Source organism: Mesoplodon densirostris, chromosome 16 (genome assembly GCF_025265405.1).
Source record: "Mesoplodon densirostris isolate mMesDen1 chromosome 16, mMesDen1 primary haplotype, whole genome shotgun sequence".
Classification (NCBI taxonomy): Eukaryota; Metazoa; Chordata; class Mammalia; order Artiodactyla; family Ziphiidae; genus Mesoplodon; species Mesoplodon densirostris.
In genome coordinates this window covers 21,583,013-21,604,553 of record NC_082676.1, presented here as the reverse complement: position 1 = coordinate 21,604,553, position 21,541 = coordinate 21,583,013, and the positions used below count along the sequence as shown (strand labels likewise).

General features: G+C 37.3%; 1 protein-coding gene across 2 annotated transcripts in view; it reads left to right on the top strand.

The window, feature by feature from the left end:
• The window catches only part of RALGAPB (Ral GTPase activating protein non-catalytic subunit beta), a 103,470-nt gene that overhangs the window by 26,262 nt on the left and 55,667 nt on the right, over positions 1-21,541 (top strand). For both annotated transcript variants that reach the window (XM_060120071.1, XM_060120069.1), the window contains exons 4-9: positions 5,006-5,169; positions 6,720-6,906; positions 9,368-9,499; positions 19,675-19,853; positions 20,904-21,052; positions 21,179-21,395. In XM_060120071.1, coding sequence (XP_059976054.1) covers positions 5,006-5,169; positions 6,720-6,906; positions 9,368-9,499; positions 19,675-19,853; positions 20,904-21,052; positions 21,179-21,395 — 1,028 coding nt within the window. The remainder of the gene's footprint in view (positions 1-5,005; positions 5,170-6,719; positions 6,907-9,367; positions 9,500-19,674; positions 19,854-20,903; positions 21,053-21,178; positions 21,396-21,541) is intronic.

The following is a 21,541-nucleotide window of genomic DNA, read 5'->3' as shown; positions in this document are numbered from 1 at the left end:
AGGGGCTGTTCCAAAGAGGTAAGGGAGGAGCGAGGATGTATAGGAGTTTTGCTGGGAAAAAAACAAAAAAACAAAACTGTTTAGTGGAACATCAAAAGATTACTGCTAATCAAAAAACAGACATCTCAAGTTAATGATTTTAGTGCCTTTCTGTGTATGGGAAGGTGCAAGAGTTTGGGCTCATTGAAATAATTCCTTTGGTATGCATCTTAACTATCTAGGGCCACTATTTTGTTTCTCTCTGTCCTGAAGTCCCCTCATGGTGCACCTTGGGGGTGGGGGGGGCATCTGCAGCGGCTGATGGCTTTATGGCCACAATATTGTTTGTTTACTGAAATGGCAGGTGACATTCTTTGTCCACATCCATTAGAGCTCTTGGATGACCCAGGTACACTGTTAATGAGCAGTAATATTTTGAAAGGCATCTTTTTGTCTGAGCAGTAGGTCTCACCAGTGGGCTTAAAATGTTGTAAACAGATGTGCTGGCATCCAGGCTTTATTGTTTCATTTATATGGCACAGGCAGAGTAGATTTAGCATAATTTTTAGGGGCCCTAGGATTTTCAGAATGGTGAATGAGCATTGGCTTCAACTTGAAGTCACCAACTGCATTAGCCCCTAACAAGAGAGTCAGCCTGACCTTTGAAGCTTTGAAGCCAGGAGTTGACTTCTCTCTAGCTATGAAAGTCCTAGATGGTATCTTCTTCCAACAGAAGGCTGTAGGCTGTAGGCTGTTTTGTCTCCATTGAAAATCTGTTGTTTAGTGTGGCCACTTTAATTATCTTGGCTAGATCTTCTGGATAACTTGCTATAGCTTTTACATTAGCAATTGCCGCTTCATCTTGCACTTTTTTTTTTTTTTTAAATGGAGACATTTCCTTAAACTTCATGAACCAGCCTCTGCTGGCTTCAGACTTTCCTTCTGCAGCTTCCTCACTGCTCTCAGACTTCATAGAACTGAAGAGAGTTAGGGGCTTGCTCTGGATTAGGTTTTGGCTTAAGGCAGTGTTGTGGCTGGTTTGATCTTCTATCCAGACACTAAAACTTTCTTCATATCAGTAGTAAGCCTGTTTCTCTTCTTATCATTTGTGTGTTCACTGGAGTAGCACTTCTGATTTCCTTCAGGAACTTTTCCTTTGCATTCACAATTTGGCTAATTGGTGCAAGAGGCCTAGCTTCCAGCCTGTCTTGGCTTTTGACTTGCCTTCCTCACTAAGCTTAATCATTTCTACCTTTTTACAATGCTGTGTTAGATTCTAGTGTACAGCAAAGTGATTCAGTTTTTTGTATATATATATATATATATATATATATATATATATATACACACACACACACACACACACACATACATATATAAACACACACAAATATATGTATATTCTTTTTCAGATTCTTTTCCATTATAGGTTATTACAGGGTACTGAATATGGTTCCCTGTGCTATAAGGTAGGTCCTTGTTGTTTCTGGCTTTTGATTTAAAGTGAGAGACATGATTCTTCCTTTCACTTGAACACTTAGAGGCCATTGTAGGGTTATTAAATGGCCTAATTTTAATATTGCTATCTCTCAGGGAATAGGGAGGCCTGAGGAGAGGGAGAGAGCAGGAAAATGGCCAGTCAGTGGAGCAGTCAGAACACACACAACATTTATCAGTTAAGTTCGCTGTCTTATATGGGCATGGTTTGTAGTGCCCCAAAACAATTACAATCACCATAACAGATATAATAATGAAAATATTGTGAGTATTACCAAAATGTGGCACAGAGACACAAAGTGAGCAAATGCAGTTGGAAAAATGATGCCGATAGACTTGCTCAATCAATGCAGGATTGCCACAAGTCTTCAATTTGTAAAAAATCTGCAATATCTGTGAAGTGCAACAGAATGGATGCAATACAATGAGGTATGCCTGTAAACTCCTTATCTTGTGTGCAATACCTGCTGTAATCTGGCCCCTAACCACATTAGCTGCTGCTAGTTCTGCGTGAGCCCTGCTCTTTGGTCAGACTCATAAATTAAACATTCTCCTAAGACTCCTTAAAGATCTTCTCCATCATTACCTACTCTTTTGCCATCCTCCTCCTCCTCTCCCTGTCCTAGTTGTCCACATCGCTGTCTTGATGGTTCATCTTAAATTCAGCCTTACCTGATCATTCAGGCCCGTAGTGATCACACCTTCTTTGAGCCTGTGGGGTACTTCCTGTGTACTTCTGGTATCTCTCCAGTTTTATTGCCTATCTTTTAAAATGTGTATGTCTCATTTCCCCATCTAACCAACTTGAGGGTAGGAACTAGGTTGTATATAGTTTGGACTTCCACAGTACCTAGAGCAGTACTGGTATTACATTAGGGTGAATAAGATGCTGGTTGCTTATATTTATTGATTTCAAATAGAATTATAACAGGAATGATGGGAAGTAAGTGGCATATTGTTTGTGGCTAAGCAGGTTCTTCTAAAATGATATAATACTTTTAATGCTTTCTTGTCATCCCATTTAGGAGACTAATTTACTAGGCTTTTTCTTAGTGCGTGGGACAGTCTCATGGATAGTACTGTCACTGTGTTTCTTTCCTCTTTGTACTCTTACCAACTCTCAGTGCTCAGTTAGTTTGTATTGATGAGAAAAATCAGCGGCATTTGAGTTAATTAGGCTTTTGCTTTGGCTTTTCTCTTTTGAGAAACATGATTACCTTATAAATTGTTCACTTACTGTTTTGGTAATTAGCTTATTTTCTCAAAAGTGTGTGTGTGTGCATACTTCTGAGTGGGTGCTAAACTGAGTATTAGAGTTCTCATGGCCAGTAATGTCTTAGGGAGCTGAATATTTTCAGTGCTAAATATTGGGAGTTATGATCTCATCTCTTATTACTGGAAGTTTCTTTTTTTTTGATTCAAATAGTTCACAAAATTGTCATCAAGTTTACTTAATTAGTTGTTTTTATGAAAACTAACACTCAGAATAGAGGAAACAGCCTCTACTACTTTGCTAGAGATTAAGTCAGAGTGGATGTAACCTTTCTCTTTTTGCCTATCAGTTTTTGGGGGTCTTTTTTGCATAATTGAGTGAAGAGTGACCCATCATTTAAAATTGATTAGTGTTTTCATTGCTCAAATAAACTTCTTTAGAAAATGTGATGTTCTTCTAAAGCAGTGGTCGGCAAACATTTTGTGAAGAGTCATATAGTAAATACTTTAGCCTTTGTGGGCCATACGGTGTCTGTCACAACTATTCAACTCTGCTGGTGTAGAGAAGCAGCCGTAGATGATATATAAATAAATGAGCATGGTTGTGTTCCAATAAAGCTTTATTTACAAAAACAGATAGCAGGCCAGATTTGACCCATTGGCCATACATAATTCACCACCCCATGTTCTAGAACAGTTTTCTGAAGTTCACAAGTTGCTTTTGAAAATATTAAGGGGAAAGGAACATCTTTGGTGTTTAGACCTTTCTGTTTATTTTTCCAGTAAAGATTACCTTGTTTCTCTTAGCTGTAGAAACTTGGACACTGTTCTTAAATTTAGGCTGTCTGAGAGAGGCTGCAGTACCTAAGGAGCAGATGTTTCCTTTTCTGCCACTGGGCAGGTGGTACCTAGAAAGGGTGGGTAGGCCTGGGTTACCATTTGGGAGGCTTCTAGTGTCATTGCTGTCTTGCAAGAGTGTCACCCCCAGGACTACTAGTGGTATTTTTATTTCTTATTCTGGGTTTCCTCTTACATGGCTACATGAGGTTTGGGGCTGTTATGTATTTCTTACTCTTCTTTAGTAGCCAGAGCAACAGACACAAGCTTGAGCCTCATGGCTTCCCATGGACTGGATTCACCTCAAACTGAACATGGGATATCTTCCTGCTCTTGGGGACTCTTGGCTTTTCCTAAGTGAATGTCTCATCATTTTACTTTAGATCTGACTTCTTCAGGGAAAACGTAAGGTTGTCATTTTTTTGCAACTCCAGTGTAAGTTTCTGGTTTTCTGGGTCATGGCCCAGAATCTGAGAATCTTTATTCTAAGGTTTTGATGGGAGTTCTAAGGGCAGTCACTTCATTTTCTGGATTTCTTGAGGCAGCTCTGCGATTCTCTCCTCTCATTCAGACATGTTTTATGAATTTGTAACATGAGTCATAATATATAGAAACTTGGCCTCAAGATTTATTTCAGTAGTATTAGTTACTTGTCTTGGGTTTCACATGAGAACTCCGGAGGGCAGTTCATCATTTGCTGATGCAGTGGGTTTACTACGGTTCTTGAAATTCTCAAGGTGATCCACTTTGGACAGTGGGGATAAGGGCTGGAGCTTGGACCTGATATATTGATCTAATTCTGTTGGAGAAAAATGGTCCTGTGGACTAAAAAGCGTTATAAAACTGTTCTTCGGGAGTATCTTGGGTACCTTTGGAGCCCCCATCTTGGGTTATGTTGCCTTTTTTTTTGTAGAGCAGCAGTAGCAGGTGCTCATTTCTGAGGCAATTGCCTCTATCTCGTCAGTTTTGGGGACCTGTTAGGATATTCCATTCTGTAGGCTCTTCTCTAGCAGACATTAGCTTCAGAGGGACTGTGAGCACTATGAAATCACGTGCAGAATTCTTGTAAATGTGTGTTTACAATTTTTAAAAAGAATACAAAGGCCATTCTGCTGTGTGAGCAGCGGAAGTGGCTGTGGGTATTTACTCATTCATTCAGCAGAAACCTATTGAGTATCTGTTGTATGCACCAGGCACATTTCACACTTAGAAAATCTAGAAGTGAAGTTTACTTTCTGTTATCCTCTTGTCTCCCCAGGAGCTCTTCAAGCTCTTTAAGAGTGGTAGGCTGAGATCCCAGAGGGCCAAACTGTATGATGAGGAAGTAGCTTGGAACTGAAGAGGGTGCACCTAATTCTGTCTGCTGATGCTGTTAGGGAGTATCATTGGATCATTGCTTGCTGTGTCCAAAAGTCTCCTGTCCTTAACTGTTGCATTCTGTCCTTAAGGCTTGTCAGTGATGTTTGTCTGTCTTCTTCAGACAGGAACAGGGCTCCAGTCAGATCCGACTATGCTTACAGGTCCTGAGAGCCATTCAGAAACTGGCCCGTGAGTCATCCATTATGGCCCGAGAAACCTGGGAAGTCTTACTGTTGTTTCTTCTGCAGATTAATGACATACTTCTAGCACCACCAACTGTTCAAGGTTTGTTCATTTTTTTTCTAATTTATTTCTGAGCTCCAAATGCTGTTTACTTTTAGACTCAATGAGTAGTAGACTGTGGGGATTTAAATTTTGGCACTACAGTTGACAAACCAAGATGAACAGTTCTTAGAATGGAAAACCCTCAAAGGCACAATGCAAAGTTATGTTAACTTCAGTGATGATTTTGCTAACATAGGGAGGGACTCAGTGAATTAATGCATGTTTGATAATGACAGTAACAGTAGCTTGTTCAGTATATTAGGATAAAGCCTAAATATGAAACAACTAATGTACCGGATTACAAAGTAGTTATCCAGGTAGACTCTGAAAACTTGATAGCTAGAAGATACTTTGTTTAGCAAATGAACCCTACAGAATCTTAAAGAGTTCTATTTGGAAGTATGACAGTATGTCATTCATTGCCTAGCCATTAAAAAGCCTCCAATTTTATAAGATTTTAGAGTGTATTTTAGACATCCTGCTTTGTATGCACAGTATACACAGACAATAAGTTGATATTTTAGTTCCCTTGTTGCTTATTTATCTGTGTAGTCTCTTTACTAACACATGTGAGTGTGCTTGTGCTCTCACACAAATGCAGTGTCCAGGAAGATATCTTAAAAAAACCCTAGAATTTTAGTGTAGCAAGGGACCCCATAATAGGAATACCCTGTCTGGTATTGATGATAGCTGGCCAGACACAGATAGTGTGTCTCTCTGCTACACACTCCCCATGGCAGGGATTTCAGCACCATAAGGCCGGCAATCCATCCACTTCTGGGGCTTATTACTGTTGAAACTTCATTTTTGCACATTTGAAATAGGAATCCTTAGAACTTTTCCTTCTCGTCCCAAGTTTGTCTTTTGGAGCCATGCAGAGTACAGACCACCGCTGTTCTTCCTAGTTCCAGGGCTTGGAACAGAGGAGCAGCTCTGTTTTCATGGTTGAGACTCTGTCCTTCCCAGTACCAGCCCTTGGGCCCGCTTCCCTTGAAAGGGTCGCTTTCAAACACCTGAAGCATTTGATAGCAAAGTTTAGAGGTAAAAAGTCTTGGGTATTTGTTCTGATTCCTTTACTTATTGGCTGTGTGAACTTGGGCAAGCTACTTAAATTTCCTGAACCTGTCTTCTCATCTTCAAAATAGGTCTAATCGATAATTGGTAAGAGATATTATAAATACCTGTCCTGCAGAATTAATGTGTATGAGCTGTGTGCACAGAAACTGACTCATAGCAGTCATTCATTATAGACACTCATCCTTTCCCTTCCTCCCTCTGTACTCCTTGTCCCACTGCTGGAAGATTAAGATCTTCAATACAGACCAAGCAGGGCCACTTGAAAACTTTCAAAGTGATAATGGGTTGATGTATCCATGATTTCCTTCATAGGAGCTTCTAAGAATAGTTTTTTGTTCTCACTGTTAAGTTGTTATTTGAAAGTCAAAACTTAACATTGCAGTTAATTTTTTGACCAGTTCTCCCAAGTCACTGTATTAAAGATTCTGCTTTACAAATAAGTATGCCAAAGATGTTTTCTTTTTGTTGGTAAGGTGGCATTGCTGAGAATCTAGCAGAGAAGTTGATTGGTGTTCTCTTTGAGGTTTGGTTACTAGCTTGTACTCGGTGCTTCCCAACACCTCCTTACTGGAAAACAGCCAAGGAGATGGTGGCTAACTGGAGGCACCACCCGGCAGTGGTGGAGCAGTGGAGCAAGGTCATCTGTGCGCTCACTTCAAGGTAAGTTATCATCATCCACTTGCCTTCCTTCATCCGTCTGGCCTTGGGTAGCTTTCCCCTGGTTCTGTGTCTTTCTGGGATTCACAGAGTACATGGTAAAAAGTCTCTATTCTGTGTCTCTCATTACTGTGCTTTAGAGAGAGAATCAAACCACTTTTTAAAAATAGATATGTCAGTTTGGCTAGTGCCTGTCTAATCTAAAACATTTTAGATTAAGCAAGTATTTTGGAGAGGCAGATAAATTCTGAGCCCTGCCACGCCCACCCCCAAAATCCCACTCTTATTCTGATTATTAGAATATTCATGATCATTATTTTAAAAAAACAAACCAAAGAAAGGTATAACAGAAAGAATTAAGTTCACCAGAAGTCTTATTATATATGTTTATACATAATTTTACAGAAATGGGACCATACTATAATGTTCTCCTGTGTAACCAAAGTAGGCAGTGTTTTATTATAATAATTTAACTTTTTTTTTTTTTTTTTACCATTTATATATAATGCCATCACTATTCTGTGAGTAAACTGTTAGGCCTCATTTTTTTCAGACTTGTTTTTTTCATTTCTTTTAATATGACTCTGAAAGTTGAACATTCTTTTTAAAACATAATCACAATACCATTTATCACACCTAAACAAAATGTTAATAGTTTGTTAATATTGGTTAGGCTGTTGAGTGTTCAGATGTCCCTGAATGGCTCAGTTTTTTTTATAGTTGATTCCATTGAATCAGAACACAAACAAGGTTTGGACATTGTATTTAGTTGACATGTTTCTTAAGCCTATTTTAAACTGTAGGTTACTGTTCTCTCATTTTTATTTCCTTGCAGTCTTTCTGTTTGTCTTATAGAATGCTTCACAGTTTGGATTTTTCTGATTATGTCCTAGTTGTGTTAATTAGCATGTTCCTCTGTCCCCTGTATTTCCCGTCGACTGGTGGTTAGATCTAGAGACTTGATCTGATTCAGATTTGATTGGGGGTGGGGTAGTGGTGGAGGTAAGAACAGATCATTCGTAGGTGGTATCATGTATCAGAAGGTAGACTGATTCTGGTATATCTTTGTGAATGTCAATATTATGAATCTATTTTAAAATAATATATCATTTTTTCTTGATTATAAAAGCAATACATGCTTATAATAGAAAATTTGGAAGATGTAGGGGGAAATATCCATCACTTACAAATAACCAAAGTTTGAATGTATTTTTTCTGTTTTCTCTTTTTTAAAAAATCAAGTTGAGATTATTTGATATAGTATTATCTGCTTTTATTATCTGTTGTCTGATTCTTGTCCCAGTAATTACATGTACCTTTTCTCTTCTTAAATAGATCTCAAGATCATTTTTTAATGGCTTTATAGTTTTTCATTTTATAAATGGAATTATAATTCATTTAATAATTTCCCTGCTGTTTTGATACTTAAGTTTTTCCCTGTGTTTTATTTTAAAAATATTGTTGATATGTGAGTACTTTATACATAGTCTTTGTGTATATTCTGGTTATTTTATTAAGACATCATCTTTAGATTATATAACTCTAATGTAATAGATTATAATCTATTCTAATTATAATAGGTTAATAATTAGGTCAAAGGGCTTTGAACAGTTTTAATACATTTGGAATATTACTATTTAGTTAAGTAATTGAATTGTCAAATTCATTTTATGGCGCACACACCATAAATTCTAAACTTCATTTAAAGTTATATAGCAGTTATTATGAATAAATTATAGCTTAGTTGTGTTGAAGGCGTTTGCAGTGCGATGAATCTTTTAAAAATAATTTAAAGAATTTATTATTTATATTACATGACTATATAATCAACAAAAGCATAATTGTATATTATGATTATATAATTATTTGTTATTTGCAATTATAAAGTAAACTTTTAGGTAATTTTTAATTTTATAAAGTAATATTTAATTTGTAATTTATGTTATAATATATATTATAAAATTATGTATAATTATATACACCATTGGATGTTACATGTTATACATATTATAGTGTTATATACAAGAGGTATTATAAAATTTATATGAGATATATTTAATTTATAAAATCACTTATTTGATAATTATAATAAAATCATATAAGTAAAATAAACTTACAGTTAAATACATAAATTTATAAAATTATAAAGAAATTTTATAAGTAAATAAAATAAACTTATAAATTATATAACTTAAAAATATATGAACTAAATTATAAATAACATTAATTATTTAAAAAAAGAAATACATGTTTTAAATAATCCTTTACAAAACTGGAAATCCTCTTCCAGTTTATCCATTTTATAAACAAGGGTTTTCATTTATTTTATTCACTTCAGTGAGGTATAATACAAGTTTCATCTATTTTCTCTTATCATATTTCTCTTAGTATATTTTAATGCTTGAATATATTTTCCATTCTGTTACAAAATGAACTTGGTGGTGTGGTTTTTTTTATTTTCTAGATTGCTACGCTTTACATATGGTCCTTCATTTCCTCCATTTAAAGTTCCCGATGAAGATGCCAGTCTGATCCCTCCTGAAATGGATAATGAGTGTGTTGCACAGACATGGTTTCGCTTTTTACATATGTTAAGGTACTGTTGTTGTTGTATTTCATGTGGTTTTTACGCAGTGAGTGTCTTAGGGCCGGAATGGTGCTATAACTCCTTGTTGGAGTTCACAGTGTGGCTGTTAAGCCCAGTCATCCGATGGAGCCAAATTGGACAACACACACATCTACATCATGTGCCCCTGCTCTCCCTGTCCCAGCAGGGTCAGGCCGTCCTCAGCTGCTCTTGGGCCACACTCTCTAGAGGCTTGTTCCCTGCAGTAGGTGCAGCATTTGTTCTCTTGCCTGTTGGTGCAGCTTGGATGATGATCTCTCTCCCAGGACTTTGTCACATTCTGTGGGGACTGGAGACTAGCTTGTTCCTCTCTATGACCAGCACTTACTGGTCAGTCTGGCTCCCAGGACCTCTCTTCTAGTAGCCTTGTTTAAAATTTCACTGAGGGTACACCATAAAATTTCACAGAGGGACAAATTGCTAAAAGTAATACTTCATGCTCTTTCTTTTTTTATAGTAATTCTATTCAATTCAATTTCATTGCCTCCTACCTTTCTCTCTACTAGCCCCATCCTTGTGCTCTGTGGAACTTTGGTTCTGTTGTATACTGTCTTGATTTGTAAACTTTTTCCTTGCATATCTTTTCTTTCTGGTTTGATGAGCCTCATTTTTCTATTTGTGTATTAGTGATTCTGAATTACTCTGTATGACCTGTTTATGCATTAGGGATCTTAACCATTTTCTATCATGTTTTTTTCAGTTTGTATTGTGTGTTTTTCACATTTCAGTGATTTTAGTTTATTCTTTTAATCTGTCTTTTTCTGTGATTATTTTCTGTTTCCTTTAAGATTAGGAAGTCTTTCTCTGTTCTTTGATCAGATAGATATTCACCTATGATTTCTTCTGACTTTGTTTCCTTTGTGCCATTAAGTTCCTTTATATATATGGGTTTTGTCTTTGGGTCACATATTATTCCATTTATCTTTTAATTCATTCTTATAGGAGATTAACACTTTTAATTATTTTAACCTTATAATAGTTATTGATATTTGGTGGGACTAATATCTTTTTCCCTAAAACATTTCTTGGAATATTTTAAAAAATCTTTTCTTGCCTGTTTAACATTTTAGATGAATTTTAGAATCCACTTGACATGTTACAAAACACAAGTGAACAGAAGAACCTCACAAAACCTTTTGGGGTTTGGCGTGTGTATTAATTAGGGTAAGGAACATGTCCTCCTTTAGCAGATGAACCTGAAAATCTTAGTGGCTTAGTACAGTATGTTTCATAAAGTCTTGGGTAAGGAGCAGCTCTGCTTAGGTAGTTGTTCAGGGACCCAGGCTGGCAGAGTCTCTGCCATCTTCAACATGTGGCTTTATTAGGGCCTTAACTTTGTAGGCAGGTGCCTCTGTATCTGGCTAGAAGATGGAAAAGAGAGAGAGCAAGGAAAATTGTGTGGAAGGTTTTCATGGACCAGCTCCTGAAGTGTAATGTAAATCAATGCTACCCATATTCCATTGGCTGGAACTCAGACATATGCCACACTTAATAGCAAGAGAACATAGGAGGAAAAGAGAAGCTAGTGAACATCTAACCAGACTCTGCCAAAGATGAGAATTGCATTAAGCTTGTATTTATATTTAGGAACAGCTGATATCTTAATATATTGTGTTTGCTTTTCTAAGAGTAGGTATTTTTCTTTTTTAGAATCTTAATTAATTAATTAATTAATTTAGGTTGTGTTGGGTCTTTGTTGCTGTGCATGGGCTTTCTCTAGTTGAGGCAAGCGGGGGCTACTCTTCATTGCGGTGTGCAGGCTTCTCATTGTCATGGCTTCTCTTGTTGCAGAGCACAGGCTGTAGAGCGCAGGCTCAGTAGTTGTGGCGCACGGGCTTAGTTGCTCCACAGCATGTGGGATCTTCCCGGGCTAGGGATCGAACCCATGTCCCCTACATTGGCAGGCGGTTCTTAACCACTGCACCACCAGCGAAGCCCCTAGAATCTTAAATATCTTGCAGAAGTGTTTTACAGTTTTCTTCACAGAGATCTGCATAATTTTTTTCTTTTTACCATTATTCCTATGTATTTATTGCTGATGTTGTGAAAGGCTAACTTTTTTTCTACTGTTAAATCTTTTAAGTGGCTATTGCTGCTGTAAAGAAAATGTTTTACTTATTTTATTTTTGTATATTTTTTATATACTTGGGATTTAAAAATGCTCTGAGTATTTCACTGATTCTTTTTAAATTTCTAGATATAATGAATACATATCTGCAAATAAATGTCTCCTTTCTAGTAATTCATACTCGAATCTGTGGTAATTAATTATAAGTGCTTTGATTGCAGTAATATCTGTATATGAGTTCATGTTCTGCTACTTTTTTCTTTGTGAACTTGAGCAAGCAGTTTAGTGTCTCTGAGTCTCAGTCTCTTTTTAATCTATACAATGGGGATAATAATAGTATCCATCTTGTTATAAGCACTGAAGAAAAAGTATGTAAAACAGTACATCTAATGCTTGAAAAGTTGCCATTGTTGTTATAATTATTTTTGTATGTGTTTTACTACATTAGGCAGAATTTCTAGAACATTGTTGAGTTAAAATGATACTGTTTTGGCATCCTTCTTTCATTCTGATTTTCATTGGAATGCCTCTATTGTGTGAAATTTTGAGTGGGATATTGGTTGTTGATATTAGATAGTTATTCTTTTTTATGTTCCTGATTTCCTAAGCAATTAAAAAATTTTGAATTTAAAAATATAAGTAAAATCAGAAATAGTACTGAATTATTTTCAAATCATATTTTGGTGTCCATTTAAGCAATTAAATGTTTTTTCTTCGTTTACCTATTGATAGTATGTTAATTTTTCCCCAATACTGAATCATCCTTCATTGTTTAGAGAAAAATTCTGCTTGGTTATGGAATGCTGTTCTATTGAATCATCCTTCATTTTTTAGAGAAAACTTGTGCTTGGTTATGGAATGCTATTTTAATGTTTTCCCAAATTATCTCCGTTTCTATTTTTTGACTAATCTATATTTTGGTAACTTAAATAGGAAACTACCTATCTTTTTCTGTGCTCTGTTGCATGGAAGTTATATATTCCTTAAGAGTTTGTAGTTCTTGGATAACCTTTTCCTGTTCCTCCACTATTAATTGATCTCTTCAGGCTCTATCTTTGTTCTTGAGCTGAAAGATTTTAGTATTTTAGTCAGGTTTTTTTTGATATACAGAATAGGAACTTACTTAAACAGATGCAGGTGAAAAAGAGGGGTTATTGTGTGATGATAGAGCAGTCTCACAGGGCTCCAGGAAGCAGTGAACATTCAATCATGATAGGGAGGGATCAAGGCAGCCTTGGGACAGGCTGCTCTATTGTCTGTCTCTTGGCTTTTTTGCTCCTCTTGTGCATATGCACTGCTCTCTTTCTCCGGCAGGCTCCCCCGAACCCCTGTTTCTTTCTCTCCAGTTTTCAATATTAAACAGATATGAATTAAGCAGAGCTCTGCTGGACTGAGGTGTAGTCCATTCCAAGCTTACTGCTTATTTTTCTAATTTTTGAACAGAGAACTATAATCCCCAGTAGGTACTGCTTCTAGAGACTTCTTATCTTCCCTTCACCACATAGTAGACTACAGTTCTTTGGATACAGTGTACTAACACTAGAAGCCCCTTTTCCGTACATGCACACATACGCCCCTGTCCCCACTTGCAGTTATGTGAAATTCAGAGTCTGAGTAGATGGAAAAAGGTTTCAAAGGTCCAGGGCATCTATAAACCACTGATTTATGTTTCTCAGCCTAGTTCTTTTTGTCTTGAAGCTGGTGGAAGTTCTTTCCAGGTGCTGGCTGTAGGTTGACTAACAATATTACCTTGGGTTGGAAAGGCTGTTTAATGGACAGTTAAGCAGACTATTTTGAGTGGAAGCCTAAATCTGTTTTTCAATGGAAATGTTTAAAATTATTTATATATAAAATATACCTCAAGCCCATTGTTTTAAATACATTGAAATGGGTCTGCTGCCCTATCCTACCCATCTGTCACACATGCTGGGATGTTGCTCCAGGACCTTACTTCAGACATCCGTGTGGCTGACAGGGTCTTGGTGCTCCGGCCCGGTGTCAGGCCTGAGCCTCCAAGGTGGGAAAGCCAAATCCAGGACATTGGACCGCCAGAGACCTCCTGGCCCACGTAATAGCAGTCGGCGAGAGCTCTCCCAGAGATCTCCATCTCAATGCTAAGACCCAGCTCCACCCAGCGGCCAGCGAGCTTCAGCTTGGCTGGACGCCATGCCAAACAACTAACAAGACAGGAACACAACCCCATGCATTAGCAGAGAGGCTGCCTAAAATCATACTAAGTTCACAGACACCCCAAAACACACCACTGGACGCAGCCCTGCCCACCAGAAAGACAAGATCCAGCCCCACCCACCAGAACACAGGCACCAGTTCCCTCCACTAGGAATCCTACACAAGCCACTGAACCAACCTCACCCACTGGGGGCAGACACCAAAAACAACGGGAACTACGAGCCTGCAGCCTGCGAAAAGGAGACTCCAAACACAGTAAGTTAAACAAAATGAGACAACAGAGAATTGTGAGCAGATGAAGGAGCAAGGTAAAAACCCACCAGACCAAACAAATGAAGAGGAAATAGGCAGCCTACCTGAAAAAGAATTCAGAGTAATGATAGTAAAGAGGATCCAAAATCTTCAAAGTAGAATGGAGAAAATACAAGAAACGTTTACAAGGACCTAGAAGAGCTGAAGAGCAAATAAACAATGATGAATAACACAATAAATGAAATTAAAAATTCTGTAGAAGGAATCAATAGCAGAATAACTGGGGCAGAAGAACGGATAAGTGACCTAGAAGATAAAATAGTGGAAATAACTACTGCAGAGCAGAATAAGGAAAAAAGAATGAAAAGAATTGAGGACAGTCTCAGAGACCTCTGGGACAACATTAAACACACCAACGTTCGCATTATAGGGGTCCCAGAGAAGAAGAGAAAAAGAAAGGGTCTGAGAAAATCTTCGAAGAGATTATAGTTGAAAACTTCCCTAATGTGGGAAAGGAAAGAGTCAATCAAGTCCAGGAAGCACAGAGAGTCCCATACAGGATAAATCCAAGGAGAAACATGCCAAGACACATATTAATCAAACTATCGAAAATTAAGTACAAAGAAAAAATACTAAAAGCAGCAAGGGAAAAGCAACGAATAACATACAAGGGAATCTCCATAAGATTAACAACTGATCTTTCAGCAGAAACTCTGCAAGCCAGAAGGGAGTGGCAGGACATATTTAAAGTGATGAAAGGGCAAAACCTACAACCAAGATTACTCTACCCAGCAAGGATCTCATTCAAATTCGACGGAGAAATTAAAACCTTTATAGACAAGCAAAAGTTAAGAGAATTCAGCACAACCAAACAAGCTTTACAACAAATGCTAAAGGAACTTCTCTAGGCAGGAAACACAAGAGAAGGAAGAGACCTACAAAAACAAACCCAAAACAACAAAGAAAATGGTAATAGGAACATACATATCAATAATTACCTTAAATGTAAATGGATTAAATGCTCCAACCAAAAGACATAGACTGGCTGAATGGATACAAAAACAAGACCCATATATATGCTGTCTACAAGAGACCCACTTCAGACCTAGGGACACATACAGACTGAAAGTGAGGGGGTGGAAAAAGGTACTCCATGCAAATGGAAATCAGAAGAAAACTGGAGTAGCAATTCTCATATGAGACAAAATAGACTTTAAAATAAAGACTATTAGAAGAGACAAAGAAGGACACTACATAATGATAAAGGGATCGATCCAAGAAGAAGATATAACAATTGTAAATATTTATGCAGCCAACATAGGAGCACCTCAATACATAAGGCAAATGCTAACAGCCATAAAAGGAGAAATCGACAGTAACACAATCATAGTAGGGGACTTTAACACCCCACTTTCACCAATGGACAGATCATCCAAAATGAAAATAAATAAGGAAACACAAGCTTGAAATGACACATTAGGCAAGATGGACTTAATTGATATTTATAGGACATGCCATCCAAAAACAACAGAATACACTTTCTTCTCAAGTGCTCATAGAACATTCTCCAGGATAGATCATATCTTGGGTCACAAATCAAGCCTTGGTAAATTTAAGAAAGTTGAAATTGTATCAAGTATCTTTTCTGACCACAACGCTATGAGACTAGATATCAATTACAGGAAAAAAACTGTAAAAACCCCAAACACATGGAGGCTAAACAATACGTTACTAAATAACCAAGAGATCACTGAAGAAATCAAAGAGGAAATCAAAAAATAATTTGAAACAAATTATTTTGTTTCAAATGACAAATGACAATGAAAACACGGCGACCCAAAACCTATGAGATGCAGCAAAAGCAGTTCTAAAAGGGAAGTTTATAGCAATACAGTCCTACCTCAAGAAACAAGACAAATCTCAAATAAACAACGTAACCTTACACCTAAAGCAGTTAGAGAAAGAAGAACAAAATAAACCCCAAAGTTAGCAGAAGGAAAGAAATCATAAAGATCAGATCAGAAATAAATGAAAAAGAAATGAAGGAAACAATAGCAAAGGTCAATAAAACAAAAAGCTGGTTCTTTGAGAAGATAAAGAAAACTGATAAACCACCTGCCAGACTCATCAAGAAAAAAAGGGAGAAGACTCAAATCAACAGAATTAGAACTGAAAAAGGAGAAGTAACAACTGACACTGCAGAAATACAAAGGATCATGAGAGATTACTACAAGCAACTGTATGCCAATGAAATGGACAACCTGGAAGAAATGGACAAATTTTTAGAAAAGCACAACCTTCCAAGCCTGAACCTGGAAGAAATTGAAAATATAAACAGACCAATCACAAGCACTGAAGTTGAAACTGTGATTAAAAATCTTTCAACAAACAAAAGCCCAGGACCAAATGGCTTCACAGGCGAATTCTGTCAAACATTTAGAGAAGAGCTAACACCCATCCTTCTCAAACTCTTCCAAAATATAGCAGAGGAGGGAGCACTCCCAAACTCGTTCTACAAGGCCACCAATCACCAATACCAAAACCAAAGATGTCACAGAAAACGAAGACTACATGCCAGTATTACTGATGAACATAGATGCAAACATCCTCAACAAAATACTAGCAGACGGAATCCAACAGCACATTAAACGGATCATATACCATGATCAAGTGGGGTTTATCCCAGGAATGCAAGGATTCTTCAGTATATGCAAATCAATCAATGTGATATACCATACTAAACAGATTGAAGGATAAAAACCATATGATCATCCCAACAGATGCAGAAAAAGCTTTCGACAAAATCAGCACCCATTTATGATAAAAACTGTTCAGAAAGCAGGCATAGAGGGAACCTACCTCAACATGATAAAGGCCTTATATGACAAACCCACAGCCAATATCGTTCTCAATGGTGAAAAACTGAAACCATTTCCTGTACGATCAGGAACAAGACAAGGTTGCCCACTCTCACCACTATTATTCAACATAGTTTTGGAAGTTTTAGCCATGGCATTCAGAGAAGCAAAAGAAATAAAAGGAATCCAAATCGGAAAAGAAGTAAAACTGTCACTGTTTGCAGATGACATGATACTATACATAGAGAATCCTAATGATGCTACCAGAAAACTACTAGAGCTAATCAGTGAGCTTGGTAAAGTAGCAGGATACAAAATTAATGCACAGAAACCTCTTGCATTCCTGTACACTAATGATGAAAAATCTGAAAGAGAAGTTAAGGAAACACTCCCATTTACCATTGCAACAAAAAGAATAAAATACTTAGGAATAAACCTATCTAAGGAGACAAAAGACTTGAATGCAGAAAACTGTAAGACACTGATGAAAGAAATTAAAGATGATATAAACAGGTGGAGAGATATACCATATTCTTGGACTGGAAGAATCAACATTGTGAAAATGACCATACTACCCAAAGCAATCTACAGATTCAATACAATACTTACCGAACTACCACTGGCATTTTTCACAGAACTAGAACAAAAAGTTTTGAAATTTGTATGGAAACACAAAGACCCCAAATAGCCAAAGCAATCTTGAGAAAGAAAAATGGAGCTGGAGGAATCAGGCTCCCTGACTTCAGACTCTACTATGAAGCTACAGTAATCAGGACAGTATGGTACTGGCACAAAAAACAGACATATAGATGACTGGAACAGGATAGAAAGCCCAGAGATAAACCCATACACATATGGTCACCTCTTCTTTGATAAAGGAGGCAAGAATATACAATGGAGAAAAGACAGCCTCTTCAACCAGTGGTACTGGGAAAACTGGACAGCTACATGTAAAAGAATGAAATTAGAATACTTCCTAACACCATACACAAAAATAAACTCAAAATGGATTAAAGACTTAAATGTAAGGCCAGACACTGTAAAACTCTGAGAGGAACACATAGGCAGAACACTCTTTGACATAAATCACAGCAAGATCTTTTTTGATCCACCTCTTGGAGAAATGGAAATAAAAACAAAAATAAACAAATGGGACCTAATGAAACTTAAAAGCTTTTTGCACAGCAAAGGAAACCATAAATAAGATGAAAAGACAACCCTCAGAATTGGAGAAAATATTTGCAAACGAAGCAACTGACAAAGGATTAATCTCCAAAATATACAAGCAGTTCACACAGCTCAATATCAAAAAAACAAACAACCCAATCCAAAAATGGGTGGAAGACCTAAACAGACATTTCTCCAAAGAAGATATACAGATTGTCAACAAACACATGAAAGGATGCTCAATATCACTAATCATTAGAGAAATGCAAGTCAAAACTACAATGAGGTATCACTTCACACCGGTCAGAATGGCCATCATCAAAAAATCTAGAAACAATAAATGCTGGAGAGGGTGTGGAGAAAAGGGAACCCCCTTGCACTGTTATTGGGAATGTAAATTGATACAGCCACTATGGAGAACAGTATGGAGGTTCCTTAAAAAACTAAAAACAGAGTTACCATACGACCCAGCAATCCCACTACTGGGCATATACCCTGAGAAAACCATAATTCAAGAAGAGCCACGTCCCACAATGTTCATTGCAGCACTATTTACAATAGCCAGGACATGGAAGCCACCTTCGTGTCCATCGACAGATGAATGGATAAAGAAGATGTGGCACATATATACAGCCATAAAAAGAAACGAAATTGAGTTATTTGTAGTGAGGTTGATGGACCTAGAGTCTGTAATACAGAGTGAATGAATTAAGTCAGAAAGAGGAAAACAAATACCGTATGCTGACACATATATTTGGAATTTAAAAAAATGGATACGAGGAACCTAGGGGCAGGACAGGAATAAAGATGCAGATGTAGAGAATGGACTTGAGGACACGGGGGTGGGGAGGGAGGGGTAAGCTGGGACGAAGTGAGAGAGTAGCATGGACATATATACACCACCAAGTGTAAGATAGATAGTTAGTGGGAAGCAGCTGCATAGCACAGGGAGATCAGCTTGGTGTTTCGTAATCACCTAGAGGCATGGGGTAGGGAGGGTGGGAGGGAGACACAAGAGGGAGGGGATATGGGGATGTATGTGTACATATAGCTGATTCAGTTTGTTGTACAGCAGAAACTAACACAACATTGTAAAGCAATTATATTCCAATAAAGATGTTAAAATAAATAAATTAATTAAAAAATATGGAACAGAAAAAAATATATTGAAATGTATGGCTTTAGTGTGTGCATGTGAACACAAACACTAATCCCAATTTTCACATAGTTTTTAAAAAATTGGAAATGTTAATATTAAAGTAAGATTTTCTCCTTGGGGTTCTTGTTGATTTATTTATAGTTTTACCATTCCATTGCTTAGTTCCAAACATATTACAAAATATCCATGTATACGTTAAAAGAATTAAAAACTAGTCTTATTTTGATTCTCATTCTCTGAATAGGCAAAGTAGGTTCATGTAAGCAGACTGCAGGTCTTCTGTAAAGTAGTGTTGGTGTTGAGTCCCTAGCTTATTAAATACAGATTAATCTCCTCTCTGAATCATCAAAGAAATAGGCACAAACAGCCCGTTCTTAAATTAGATTGCATGCATTTTATTGCTAAAGAGATTTCTAAATGTCTAATTAATTCTTGCTCTCTCTTTTGATAGTAATCCCGTGGATTTGAGTAACCCAGCCATTATAAGCTCGACTCCCAAATTTCAGGAACAGTTCTTAAATGTGAGCGGAATGCCGCAAGAATTGAATCAGTATCCCTGCCTTAAACATCTGCCTCAAATATTTTTTCGTGCCATGCGTGGAATCAGCTGTCTGGTGGATGCATTCTTAGGTGAATTTTGTGTATGTTGCTAGATGTTTGAAGATAACTCTAGAGTCTAGTTTTAGAGACTTTTGTGGACAGCCCAAAGCAAAAGATGATCAGAGTTGATTACTAATAATAAACTGGGAAAAATTATTTGCCATGAATGTGATAGCTAGAGGGTTTTTGTTATTATTATATAAATAGATCAAATAATGCAAAGAACAAGAATAAGACCTGGTAGATAAATGGACAAAGACTATGAATAAATAATTTGCAAAAGAGAAAAGTGTTCATTCTCACTAGTAATCCAAGAAAATACAGATTAAAATGCATTAGGTATCATTCTGATGTGAATCATTAGGAAGCAGTTTATACTTTTTGTGAACCGTTGTTTTAAACTGTTTTTCACATGAAAAGTCAGAATTTTTTTAACCTGTTAAAAGGCAGTGATATTTAATACCAATCATTTTCAAAAACGTTTTTTTATGTGCAATTAATATATTACAGAGGTAATATATTAGTTCAGTTAACTTTGGCTGCCACCTGGCCAAAAGTACTAGTGGTTTAAACAAGGTAGTTTACTTTCACATGTGTTAAGCGCAGGACTAAGCTGTATACAGGCCTGCTATAGCAGTTCCACCATTGTCAGAGACCCAAGGCCCTTCCATCTTCTGGCTCTTCATCCTTTGTGCACACTCTCATGGGCCATGATGGGTGAAAGAGTTCCAGCTGTCCTGTTCAGGAATTGGGAAGGAAGGAGCATCTACCTTTGATTGGTTCTTTTAAGGAGATTTCTTGGGGAAGACCCACCCAATAATTGCCCACTTCTCTATGGTCAGAACATGGCCACATCTGTCTGTAAGGGAGCCTTCAAAAGGCAGTTGTTTATTCTGCATAGCCATGTCTAGCTAAAATTTGTGTTTTGTAACTCAGGAAGAAAGGACAAATTGATATTGGGAGGCAGCTAGCAGATTCTGCTGTAGTCTGTTGTGAGCCTTCACTGGTGTAGCTTGAGGAAGATCTACTGACCACATATTTTGAACTATGAAGAATAACTCCATTTGTCTTTCTTTAAAGGCATTTCTAGACCCCGATCAGACAGTGCTCCTCCAACACCCGTGAATAGATTGAGTATGCCTCAAAGCACTGCTGTCAATACCACCCCACCACATAACCGGAGGCACCGGGCTGTTACTGTGAATAAGGCCACCATGAAGACAAGCACAGTAAGTTCTCATGACCATTGTTATACTGTATAAAATGGGCTTTTTAATCTGTCTTCCTTTAAAAAAATCCTGCTGTTTTCTCAAACTTTTCATGAGTGTGGCTGTATTCTTGTGTTCTTCTAATAGGTTAGTACTGCTCACGCCTCAAAAGTTCAGCACCAGACATCCTCCACCTCTCCTCTGTCAAGTCCAAATCAGACTAGTTCAGAACCCCGGCCACTGCCTGCCCCACAGAGACCAAAGGTTAACAGCATCTTGAATCTCTTTGGATCGTGGTTATTTGATGCAGCATTTGTTCACTGTAAACTTCATAATGGGATAAACAGAGACAGCAGCATGACTGGTAAATATCGCTCAAGAAATACGTTGTCATTGTTTTTCTTTTCTTTTGTTTCTTTTTAATCTTTCCTACCTGCAAGATTAATATGTATCTTAAAAAGCTCTCTGTCTCTGACCAAGCAGTGTCTTGTGCTTAACCCCTTCCAGCTG